General features: G+C 40.5%; 1 protein-coding gene across 1 annotated transcript in view; it reads right to left on the bottom strand.

Moving 5' to 3' along the window:
• Positions 1-541: 541 nt before the first annotated feature.
• Positions 542-13498, bottom strand: part of TKT (transketolase) — a 69809-nt gene continuing 56852 nt past the window's right edge. The window contains exons 10-14 of the mRNA XM_082265106.1: positions 4459-4589; positions 4176-4259; positions 2702-2795; positions 2002-2124; positions 542-824 (exon numbers count right to left, since the gene is read on the bottom strand). Of these exons, the coding sequence (XP_082121232.1) occupies positions 658-824; positions 2002-2124; positions 2702-2795; positions 4176-4259; positions 4459-4589 (599 nt within the window). The 3' untranslated portion in view covers positions 542-657. The remainder of the gene's footprint in view (positions 825-2001; positions 2125-2701; positions 2796-4175; positions 4260-4458; positions 4590-13498) is intronic.

Raw genomic sequence — 13498 nt, 5'->3', positions numbered from 1 at the left:
ACCATGTTTATTCTCACTGATGCTGGATATTTTCTACCCCCACTGGCCATAATCCGGCCCCCAAAAGTCTGAAGGACAGTAAACTGGCCCTTTGTTTGAAAAGTTTGGAGACCCCTGCCATAGGGTATTGTATTAAAGTCAAGATTTAAGCAGATAGCTACATTTTTATCAACTAAAAGTGTGAAATTGTATCTTTTCTGCCAATTTTCCAGCCAAGACATCCCTGTCAAACAGCACAGCTAGTTTCTGACCTTCTATCTCTACTGCATTTGAAGCAATGTAGCTTGGGCAAAGACTGCACAAGCTTGTGATTGGATAGTGAAGTGGTAGCAACACACTGATGATGCCAGCTCTGTGCTCTCTAATAGTCAGCACCTTGTTTTCTGTAATAGAGCCTGATTGGTTTACAGAGGCCTCCTGGCCTAAACGTTGGCTGAATCTTCCTGGTTTCAAACCGCCATAATAATAAAAAAAGACATAACATGGGTCTGCTTATCTATTTATTGACCTCATTTATCACAAAGAATTTTAAAAATGCAAATATTGTTCATAAGCTTTATTGTACAGTATTAACAGTGCCATTATTCAGAAACTGTATTGCATAAGACCTTAAAATATGGAATGCTATGAAGATTTGCTCTGCTCTAAGTTGGATGTTCAGACAATTTTTTTGACGGCTTCCACAATAGCGTCTTTATCGATACCAAACATCTTGAGAAGCTCTGTTGGTTTGCCACTGCGAGGAACTCCAGATACTGCCAGTGACTTCACAGTAATTCCAGGCTCTCCAACCATAGCAGCTGCCACTGCCTCTCCAAGACCACCTAATGTATGAACACATTTATATTGCATGACTTACACAGATTCTGGATTTACTTTTCTTATAATAACATGTTCATGACAACACATTTGAGAAATACATAATTCACAAGTTGGGAAATACAGTATGTGTATATTATAAATCACTACATGAACCTAATATTCAAATTGATAACTAAATTTAATGATAGTACCTACACTCTGTAAACAGGCCGCAACGCATAACAGAAAAGATAGGCAATTATAAACAATTTTTTTTCCAGATTTCTTTGCAATGCAATACATAAGTTAGAAATATAACGTTAGGGTAGGCTAATGACGCGCACAAACACGATCCGAAAATCAAACAGGTCATCTGTTTTTTTTTTTTTTTTGCATGCTAGTCACATATCGAAAATGGAGAGGTTACTAAAATTACGAAAATTATGAAAATTCTCGTACGACAGGATAAAAATTAGGAAGTGATGTAATATGTTGTAGTGTATTTGTATTGTGTTTTCGGATGACAACTTTACTAATTAAAAGAATATCGTACGATCTGGTATCGTACAAGAAACATTTTCGTGCTTATCTGATCGAATAATATCGGACGAACTGTCTTGATCAGCTCTTGAAAAGCTCTGTACTAACGATCCGATTATCGTACGATCGCCCAATTTTCAGATTGTGTGTATGGGCTATTAGGCTTCAAAAGATGAGGATGGTTAGATGTGTAGGTACAGCCCAGATGTCACAAAATATTTTTTTGCCTGCTTAGAGCATAAACATTCATGTTTGGGTTGCCCACGCACGTAAGTATTAAGCTATAGAACAAATGGAAGAAATGAGCAAGACACATCCAGCACTGGCTGATCATCAGGCAAGGTTTGCCAACCTGTAATACTAATCCTCTCTTCAAGACTGGATGGGTGGAGAATCTGCTAATTCCCAAAATGACATTTATTCTATTTTACCCCATACACAATACTGTCATGCAATGTGGTCTTTATGTAATACTACAAACAGCAATGTTCAAAGTGCAGCAATCCTTAGCAACTAATCAACAACTATTGTTTTGATGTGCTAATAAATACTGAAATCGAATTAGATTGCATTGGTTAGTTCACACTATTGCATTTTGTATTATCTTAATAAATAAGAACCTATTAGACAGCTTGTAAAAAAACGAACAACATACAGTACCTTCATGGTAATGGTCCTCCACAGTTATAATTCGGCCCTTAGTGGCTTTGGCATTTTCAAGGATGGTTTTTTTATCTAGTGGTTTGATGGTGAATGGATCAATAATACGGATATTCATCTTTTCTAGGAAGACACAAGAGATAATTTTAGTTGATGACTGATGTTAGTCAAACAGAAAATATTTTTACACATTTTCCACCTTTTCAATATATTTTGAAACAAACAGCCCCAGATGGCCAGGAAGTTGGACCGGCACAAGGCGTATCTGCCTTTAAGGCTGCAGCGGTTTTTGTAAACTCCGGAGGTAGATGGTGTTTGATAGGAATTTTGTTTTCTATATTTTGGGAGTCTAGCCATTGAGAGTGAGGGTTAGCTCCATGGCCTTCACTCTAGACTGAGACATTTGGAAGCTAAGCGGTTTTAAGAACAGAAAGTTTATTTTTAAAGTTGGTGGTGTAGAAGTGCTGTAGGTTAGTCTGTGGTGTGAAACAAAAAAATATATAGACAGGACAGTGGAATTCCTAAGTCTCTGTTTATGATGGATCTACCCTTGCAAGGAAAAAGTTGCATTAAACTTCTTTAAACATGGGCTGAAAGTCCTGAAACTGCTGTTGGTGATTGGAAAAACCTTTATGCACAATCGATCTGAAGCTAAAATGTGTAATAAATAAACTCTGCAATTAAAATGCTATTTTTTTACCTTTCTTCAGTTGCTCTGCTGCAGCAAGGGCTTCATGCAAAGTGACTCCAGCACCAATGACTGTCACCTGATCATCTTTGCTCTGATGCACCACCTAATACAAAAACAGACAGAATTGAGAGATTTCAAGCTGCTGTTTGCTAGACAGGAAGAACATGTCACAACTGAATACCACAGAAGGTCTTCACATTTGTACACCATCATTTTTTTTCTCATTGCTTGTAATGCAATAGCTACCTTACAAATAGAAAATTAAGGTGACCATAGGCCTCAAAAGATCACACAGAATCAGAAAGGTTTTTCTTTGCCATCCTAGGGCATAAAAATCAACATTCATGGTAGTCAAGCTATAAAGTAGGGTAATTGACATATGGCAGGAATGAGAGTGTGCAGCCAACTGCCTCTGGCATCATATAAGGTTTATGAACATGTCTAATTAATCCCAACATCAGAATTCATTATTTGGGGAATCTGTTGCATTTACACGCATCCTGCAGGAGACAATGTCATATCCTGTTACCCCTTCTATTACCCAAAAACCACTCACATATTCTAAACAGTGTACTGCACAAACACCTTCATCATCATCACCGTCATCATTACATTTCTTTCAGTTTATATTACCGAATGGTTGGACTTGCGCTCATCACAGGAGAACTTCAACATATTGTCAAATCAACCAGGGGATATAATCACTTTAGTTCATGCTATGCAGAGCAGACACGGACACAGCCCGCTCTTGTCTATGGGGCAATCGGCCATAGACAATCATAGAATCGGAGAAGACTGCCTGTTTTTGGCACACAGCATCGGATCAGATGGCAGTGACATGTGTCTGCTGACATCCACAGCTCCATAGAAGAGACCGAAGGGTCAAATCAGGATCGCGTCTGTGTAAAAGAGCCCTAAGGCTGCATTCACGCCAGAAATTAATGTGTAAATGCATGATGGCCATGGACAAGACTTGATGCAAGTTAAATTGTGTTAAGAAATACATCTCATTCACCTAAATGGCAAAAGAAACAGTTCATAACACATATATGCAAAGAAGGCTTTTTAAAAACACTGCAAAAAATGTACTGGCAGAGCCTATTAAAAACAATATTTTTTCTTGTCCATGCTTCTTTGTAAAATATTATGTTCAAATACCATCACGCTACTATTGTGATAGTGAAACAATATTTATAAATAAAATTATTCCCAAATTAAAAAATGGGCCTGCTCCTAATCACTGAAATGTGTTCACACACCTAAAATAATTGAATAACAAAAAAGTGTAGCACTGCCCCCTTAAAAAATGAACAGATGTGAATAGTGGTGGAAACCCCCTATGTTAATGTGAATCACCAGAATGCTGTATCCAACTTATGCAGCATGAACACGACCTGAGTGACTAAAAACGTATACAGTCTTATAACAACCCAGAATCCACATCTTTCTGAATCAGCTTTATGGCTTCCTTTCGTGCACTGACCTTGGCATGACCAATCTTGAATTCCTCATTGTTATTGTAGATAACAGCATTCTCTGGGCGACTGGTTCTTATGAAGCATATTCCCTGTAGGAGAAAAAATGTTTTACTATATTTCAGCAACTTTGTTTAGGTTCTGCTGTTCTCACTGTATTATATCATAGGGAGTTGAGAGATAGGGGACATCATATGGGAGGGATGCAACTTTCCCAACCTCGATCTGATGCCCAGAGAGCAATCAGGAATTTGGTCTGATGCCCAGACAGCAATCAAGAATTTGACTTACCTTTGTGTTTGCAGCAAGCTCAACTGCTTTCTCTGTAGACACTGCATCACTCGGGTAGAAGACAGTTGCATTGGGGACAACTCTGAACATGGTCAGATCTTCCAGGCCCATTTGAGATGCACCATCTTCACCTGCAAAGTCCAGAAATGTTAGTGTCAGAAGGAAGACACTTGTGATGTGATATCCACACATACACATACATTTACTTTTCCACTCTTTACAGAAATCCTTTGTAATAGTTAAAGTGATCACTAGACTATAGGTAAGTGATTTCATAGTCAGAAGCAGTCTTGTTATGTGGAGTCTAAAAGTCCTATAAAATAACAGTGCACTTCCTCTGCCTAATACATTATACAGTGCCTTGAAAAAGTATTAATACCTCTTGAAATTTTCCCCATTTTGTCAAGTTATAACCAAAAACGTAAATGTATTTTATTGGGATTTTATGTGATAGACCAACACAAAGTGGCACATAATTGTGAAATGGAAAGAAAATGATAAATAGTTTTAAAATCTTTTGCAAATAAATATATTTGCTGGAACTGGAGAAAGTCCAGAGAAGGGCAACAAAAATAATTAGGGGAATGGAGGACATCGGCTATGAGGAAAAACTACAAGCACTGAACCTATTCTCTCTGGAGAAGAGACGCTTGAGGGGGGATATGATATTAATGTACAAATACTGTACTGGCGACCCTAGCATAAGGAACAAACTATTTAGAGTAAGGGAATACAATAAGACACGTGGCCACTCACTAAAACTAGAGGAAAGGCGGTTTAACCTTAAAGTGCGTAAGGGGTTCTTCACTGTAAGAGCGGTAAGGATGTGGAATTCTCTTCCGCAAGCAGTCGTATCAGCGGGGAGCATTGATAGTTTCAAAAAACTATTGGATGGACACCTTAAAGACCACAACATACAGGGGTATACAATGTACGGTTAAAAGCAAACACACACACATAGGTTGAACTGGATGGACTTGTGTCTTTTTTCAGCCTCACTAACTATGTAACTATGTAACTATGTAACTATATGACAAGTGTGGCGTGCATTTGTATTCAGCCCCCTTGAGTCAATACTTTTTAGAACCACCTTTCGCTGCAATTACAGCTGCAAGTTTTTTTAGGATGTCTCTACCAGCTTTGCACATCTAGAGAGTGACATTTTTGCCCATTTTTCTTTGCAAAATAGCTCAAGCGCCGGCAGATTGGATGTAAAGCATCTGTGAACCACAATTTTCAAGTCTTGCCACAGATTCTCAATTGGGTTTAGGTCTCGACTTTGACTGGGCTATTCTAACACACGCTTTGATCTAAACCATTCCATTGTAGCTCTGGCTGTATGTTTAGGGTCGTTGCCCTGCTGGAAGGTAAACCTCCGCCCTAGACTTAAGTCTTTTGCAGACTCACAGGTTTTCTTCTAAGATTGCCCTGTATTTGGTGCCATCCATCTTCCCATCAACTCTGACCAGCTTCCCAGTCCTTGCTGAAGAAAAGCATTCCAACAACATGATGCTGCCACCACGTTTCACGATGGGGATGGTGTGTTCAGGGTGATGTGCAGTGTTAGTTTTCCGTCACACAAAGCGTTTTGCTTTTAGGCCAGTAAGTTCAATTTTGGTCTCATCTGACCAGAGCACCTTCTTCCTCATGTTTGCTGTGTCCTCCACATGGCTTCTCGCAAACTGCAAACGGGACTTCTTATGGCTTTCTTTCAGCAATGGCTTTCATCTTGCCACTCTTCCATAAAGGCCAGATTTGTGGAGTGCACGACTAATAGTTGTCCTGTGGACAGATTCTCCCAACCTGAGCTGTGGATCTCTGCAACTCCTCCAGAATTACCATGGGCTTCTTGGCTGCTTCCCTGATTAATTCTCTCCTTGCCCAGCCTGTCAGTTTAGGTAGACGGACATGTCTTGGTAGGTTTGCAGTTGTGCCATACTCTTTCCATTTTTGGATGATTGATTGAACAGTGCTCCCTGAGATGTTCAAAGCCTGGGATATTTTTTCATAACCTAGCTTAAACTTCTCCTCAACTTTATTCCTGACCTGTCTGGTGTGTTTCTTTACCTACATGATGCTGTTTGTTTACTAAGGTTCTCCAATACACCTCTGAGGGCTTCACAGAACAGCTGTATTTATACTGAGAATAAATGATACACAGGTGAGCTCTATTTACTAATTCGGTGACTTCTAAAGGCAAATGGTTCCACTAGATTTTAGTTAGGGGTATCAGAGTAAAGGGAGATGAATACAAATGCAATCCATACTTTTCAGGAATTTAGTTGTAAAAAATTTTGAAAACCATTATCATTTTCCTTCCACTTCACAATTATGTGCCACTTTGTGTTGGTCTATCACATAAATACATTTACGTTTGCATGAGACAGCAAACCCCTGCCACTACCAGGATGGCTGCCTCCAGACACAGTGAAGGACAAGGCATGGTAAGTCAGTAATGGAAGAAATATCAGCTTCAGAAAGACTAAAGGCAACACTATTTGGATTTATACTATCTGCTCCCCTATTCCAGCCGTCTTGTGCTTACCCCTCCTGCTGTAAATTACTTACTAGTCTTAGTATCATATTGAACCCGGGGCAAAGGACCTGGAGGGGACAGTCTTCTAACAATGTATCAGTATCTTCCCACAATATTAAATATATATATATATATATATATATATATATATATATTATATATAGTGCGATTAAACTAATATTATTACATTTTTGTAATAGTATAATATACATTAAAAAAGAAACAGTTTACCACTACACCAGAATATCAGTTCCTTTAAAAATAGGCTGTCAATACGAGAAGGGAGTTGACTTAACTGGCTGCTTTTAGATCTCTTGTCTCATATCTAAGGGGCAGGTACTGTAACTGGCAACTAGCCAAAGAATTTGGTGTATAGACATTAATCAAGTAAGTTGAAAATCATATCCTGATGATTATGATTTTCACCTAATAGGAAGCTCCTGCCGTATCTGTCTGTGCCACTCAAGTCACTCCCCTCTTCCCTGTGTTGACATAATCTTCCTAAGTCTGCAGACCTATCCTAGTAAGACTATGACGTACTCTACAACACTATGGATTTTTTATGTCATAGCAGAGGCCAGGTTGTGCAGTTCAGGATGTGCTTGAATGTCCAATCACCCTCTAATCTCTACAAGGTACCCTATATGCCTTGATGACTTTATAGGATCTGGACCACAGTCCCTGTTACTAACTGAAGACCAGCTAATTGGGACTTTTGGGTATAACTATTGGCTATGCTAATTTTTTTTGGTCTTATATACAGTATAGCAAAAGTGGGCCAAATTTAATATATAGCTACTAACATTATTGGAAAGTTAATGCATAAAACTCCCACAACAATCATTTGAGCGTTACCACGTACATATTATTTAAACAATTGTAACAGACCTTGAAGAAAAGCCAATTAGTGAGAATGAATTTTTTCATACGCCTAGCTTTTGGAATTACTGAGGGCGTATTTGAATCTCACATGATTATGAACAGTCTCTGCAATAACAAATGCTCAAAACAATAACGGCAATCTCATAAAATGTAAATTCAGAGGGAGGTGATTTAAGGAACAGTATAAATGAGTCATATGCTCCCACATACTGAAAAGTGCTGGATGTGTCCCCAAGCAAACATAGCAGTGGGTGAGTAAAGAGAACAGAAAGAATAAGAAGCCATGAGGACCTGCATAAAGGTGAACCTAATGTTTTCCCTACATAGGCAAAGTACAGATTCATTTTAGTGTACTGAAAGAGATTCTTAATGTATGGTTAAGTTGGACGATTGCATATGATTGCTAAGCTTGGTAAATTCATGGTACAGCAGTTTAAAAAAAAAAAAATCACTGGAAGATGTTGGTTAGTTTCCTATGCCTTTAGGTGTCCTAAGGGCTAGTGTGAATAGGCTTTTGGGATCATTTAAGGTCAGTTTTGGCGCTTTTCCACTGCATGGAACCGAACGGTTCGGCTCACTTTTGTGCTTTTCCACTGCTGGTACCGCATGGTATGGTGTAGGAACGGTTCGGTACGGTACGGTACGGCAGCGCTTTTCCACTGCATGGAACCGAAAGGTATAGCTCTCAAAAACAGTACCACCTCGATTGTGGATCCAAGAGGTACCATACCGGTACCATATCCCACAATCCTTTGCATGCAGTCACTACTAGCCACTGATTGGTCAGAGAATCTCACCCACTTAACTGTTATCCCACCTACTTAACTTTAGTACTACTTTAGTGGAAAAGCAAACCATACCATACACCAACACCGTACCATGCGATACCAGCAGTGGAAAAGCAAACCGGGCCAAGCAGGGCCAAGCAGGGCCGAGTAGAGCCGAGCCAGTACTTGCAGTGGAAAAGTGCCATTTGAGAGCAGTTGTGCTTTGCCTTTGTTTCTTCCACGAACACAATGTAAACGCATCACAAACACTACACTTCACTAGCTTTAAGGAGGAGAACTTGGGAATTTAACTTTAGTACATTTGATGTGTTAACTGTATCGGCAGAAAGATAAAGGCAACGACACAAGACCAGGGGTTAAGAATTCTTAGCTAGCATGCAGGACTACCTGGAAACACCAGTCTTCTTGTGTTTGGAAGCAGGAGGTAAAGAAAGAGAAGAAAACTAGAACAAAAAGAAAATTAGGGTTCAAGGCAAAGAATGAAGAAAATGTAGGAGGATACATAAGACTGGAGGCCTTGTGAGATGGCACACCTAAACACATAATATCTCACATCTGGATCTCTCAATACAGCAAAACTACTGAAATTAATTGAACATTTAGTCTGTAAATAATATTGGCTATTTGTGACCAAACTTTCTTGTTTGAATCACTGAAGCCATAAATTCTAATCCCAATTGAAACAATTCGCTTGCTAAACAGAATAACCCATCAAGAACTCATTTTAAGATTAAGTGCCTGGGTTGGACTGGATTTTGTTTGCATCAGAACTGTTTCTCGCACCATATATTGTCTATGGCCCCTTTCACATGGACGCTCCCATCAGGTCCGCCTGTCCGTTTTTCAGGCGGACCCGATTGGAACCTCGATTGCTCTCTATAGAGCGGTAAATGTCAGTGGGATCCATCCCCCATCTGTCTAGCAGATCCGATCTGATGGAAATGGACAGGCGGCCATCCGACTGCCCTATAGAGAACAGTCAGCTCTGTCCGTGTCAGCTCTGCATAGCGGAGCAGACACGGACCTCTCATCCGCCTGCTCACCGGGGATCAGCAGGCAGATCCCCGCTAAGAAGGCGGATTCGCTTGATGGAGTTCCCCCGTGTGGAAGGGGCCGATGGGAATTCAAGAGCAGTTTGATGCAGGTCAGATGGAGGGTAATTGCAGGCTAAAGGCAACTGTCAATTATAAAAGATCTTAGAAGCATCTCAAACTATCCCAAAAGCACACTCAGAAACACAGCCCAAAGCCCATTGACACAGAATCTTATTCCCGCTCATTTGCTACCCTAACACTATCCAATTATTGCAGCGCTTAGATGACTTGCATTGCTTAAAAATCACACAATGTGTAACAGCTTAAAGTAGATCTAAGCCTAAGAACAAAATAGTAATATAATGCAACTTAGCAGTCTTTAGATGAGATGGCTGCATTAGTTTTAAAATGTAGATTTTTTTCTTTTCATTTTCACCTGGTTATCCTGCCAGTAGCACGCTGATGCTGTGCCTATCCTACATGGTGGTTGAGCCTACTTTTCTAGTTGTAGGTTAGATTAAAAAAGAGAGAGGGGAAATCTCCGAAATAGGACACAAATGGCAAAGCTCCCCCCCCCCAAAAAAAAAAAACTGATAGGGGCTATAACCCTCCCTTAGTCTATACAAAATAAAAAATAAAAAAAAAATTCCCTTTACTTCTACTTTAAATCACCTGTTAGGTGTCCCAGCATGCTAAATCAGACATAACCCATTCTTATCATTTTCGTCCGTTTTGCAGCTAGAACTTGGAAGCATATCTGATCAGCCCCTTGACTCTAAAATTGGTATTTTTCTAAACATTTTAAATCAGGAGTTCCCAAACTGTGGGTCAGTACCCGCTGGTGGGTCACGAGCTGCGTTTGAGTGGGTAGCACTGAACCGGAAATCATTGAGAGTGGGCCCACTTAAATTGTGCTGTGCAAGTTTGCGCAAATTACAGAGAGCCAGAGCAGTCAAATCGCGATGGATTCAGGACCCCACCCACACAGTTTACGAAGGCTGGTTTGTATTTCCCGCGAGGAGGATACTTGCATCAGTGAGTACGTATGTGGGCTGTTATGTAGGATATGTTCATGGGGTGCAGAGCCAGCTCCTCGGTCCTGCTGGCGGCAGTGGTGGTGGCTAGACTGGCGGCCGGATTCTCTCAGCTATAGCGGGCAGAGACAGCAGCCTCGGTATCATAGGAGGACATAGGATAGGATAGTTCATGGCAGCTTCTGTGACCCCAGTAGAGGATCTAAAGGAGAAGAGCCAGGACACCAAGACCAGCATAGAGCTCCTCATCATGGAGACTCTGGGTGAGGTGTGCTGGGCCCTGGAGAGGGCAAAGCGGGGCTTCACCTTCACTGTGGACCGCTGGGAGAGGAAGGAGGGTGAGTGCCATATAGCCTGCTGATCACTGTCCTGGGGTGGTTGATTTCTGTTCTCTGCCTGCTTTATACTGTCTATGAGGGTGCTGATTACTTACAACTCCGCTTATATGCCATAGGTTTCTGACCCCTCGCTTAGAACATCTGACATGTGTATTCAATAATAAATTGGAAAGTAGTAAATTGATATTTTTAATTTAACATCCCCCTCCCTTTAAAATATGCATTATTATTATTTGCATTTATATAGCGCCAACAAATTCTGTAGCGCTTTACAACATTCAATTACAAGCAAGTGGGTCCCGAAAAATAGCTGTATTCAGAAGTGGGTCTCCGCCCAAAAAAGTTTGGAAGTTTTTAAATAATTTAAAAATTGAACAATATACTGTAAATGGATCCAGAGTCCTAAAGGGTCCCACCGGGCCATGACAGTAAAAAAGCCATGGCTTTTTTTTCTCAGAGAATAGCCTGCAAGAACTTCCACTTTTAGGTCCCCCCTTGTCTCCGCTCCCTTCCCACCTCTGAGCACTGTCCCTTCATTCCTCCCTCTATCCGCATCCCAGTACAACCCTTTTTATAGAATACAGAACCAAGTATCATTTTACGGTGCTAAGTAATTTGTATGGAATTTGTTAATAAGCTTTAAAATATGTCTCCTGCAGCCAGCAACAATTTACTTCCCTTTCAACAATAGTTCTCCCCAGCAACTATAGACCCTCCACAATAAAGTACCCCCCAGCAACAATAGATCCAATCCAGCATTAGTAGACCCCCACCAGCAACAATATTTTGCCTAGCAGCCAGCATCAACAGACCCTGGGAGGTCAGGGGAACGAGGGAGGAAAATGGGCATTGCAAGACAGAAAACAGAAAAAAAATACAGGTGGGCACAAATAAAGAGTAAGAGATAAAATGAGGGAAAAAAAGAGAAACATGCTCTCAACCATTTCCAATTTCTTTCTTGAGAACTCTTCACCGGATATATCCCCAATTACCATCTGGGAAGCCCACAAAAGTGTGGTCAGAGGGGAGTTTATTAAATTCGGTGCAAGAAAGAAAAAGGAAAAGGAGAAACATGCTGAATTATTGATAACACTTCATCTGTGCAGTACAGGAAAGGTCAGGGAAGCAACAGTCCAGAGTAACGTGCTACAACCCCTACTGCTGCCATCTGAAAGATGTATCATCCATGGTAAATCAGAGACTGTACTGTGTACAGAGGATATTACAGAACCTCCCTAAGCCTAGATAGGCCAAGACATAGAAAGTCAGAGGTTTCCAAACATAGAAAGTTTGTGTAAATCAGGGATCTCCAAACTACGGCCCTTCAGCTGTTGTAGAAACACACATCCTATGAGGCATTGTAAAACTCCATAGTTTGGAGACCCCTGGTGTAGATGGACTATTTGAATTTAGAGCTACAGTCACCTACAACAGAGTGTGTGACTGGTTTTCACTTACCTATAACTCACACTGATATTCTCCTCCATGAGCTCCACTGTAGCATTAAATCTATACAAACCTAACACCAAACACTTCAGTATATGAATGCCACTCTTTTAATCAAAATATGTTCATAAAACTTTGCCCTAAAATAGAGGCAGCAGGAAGACCATTGGACTCTAAACCTTCAACATCAACCTCACTTTAAGAAACCTTCTGCTTTCTATGTACAAATTAGAACATTTTCAGGACAATTACATTCTAGGTGGTCTTTTGTGTACTAATAAAAAAAGAAGACGCCATGGACCCTGAAGTCCAATTGGCCCCAAAGATTTAAAGAATATATAAACTCAACATTTCATATTCTTGATATATGGCTGCTGTATCATGTACTTGCATGAAAAAAGTATCCTGTTCTCTTTGTATTGCTTCCTTTAGTGTGAAATCCCTGGTGATTCTACCAGTCCCTCTGCTTTCCTATTAAAAACTGACCACACTAGGAATGAGAGCACAGTGAAGTCAGTTCTGTAGCTGGCATCCCCCACCCTAGCCATTCACTAGGAAGATCAGTGTGCTGCTATTTCTCCTCCCCCAGCTCTCTGAGCTCCATATTTACTACAGATACTTATATAGGGCCAACAATTTACACATACTGTATATATTGTACATTCACATCAGTCACTGCCCTCATGGAGCTTACAATATAAGGTCCCTAACTCACATTCATGCATACGCATACTAGGATCATTTTAGGAACCAATTTACCTACCAGCATGTATTTGGAGTGTGGGAAGAAACTGGAGTACCCAGAGTAAACCCACGTAAGCACAAGGAGAACATGCAAACTCCTGGCCGGTAGTGCCGGGGATGGGATTTGAACCAACAACCCTAGTGCTGCCAGAAGGAAGTACTAACCCCTTAGCCACTGTGCTGCAGTTGAGAACAGAGGGTATGTGATCACTTTAAAAAGGGAATAAAAGGTATTTTT

Source organism: Pelophylax lessonae, assembly GCF_965119305.1.
Source record: "Pelophylax lessonae genome assembly, chromosome: 8".
Taxonomy (NCBI): domain Eukaryota; kingdom Metazoa; phylum Chordata; class Amphibia; order Anura; family Ranidae; genus Pelophylax; species Pelophylax lessonae.
The sequence above is the reverse complement of the archived record's forward strand: the minus strand, read 5'-3'. Positions and strand labels throughout refer to the sequence as shown.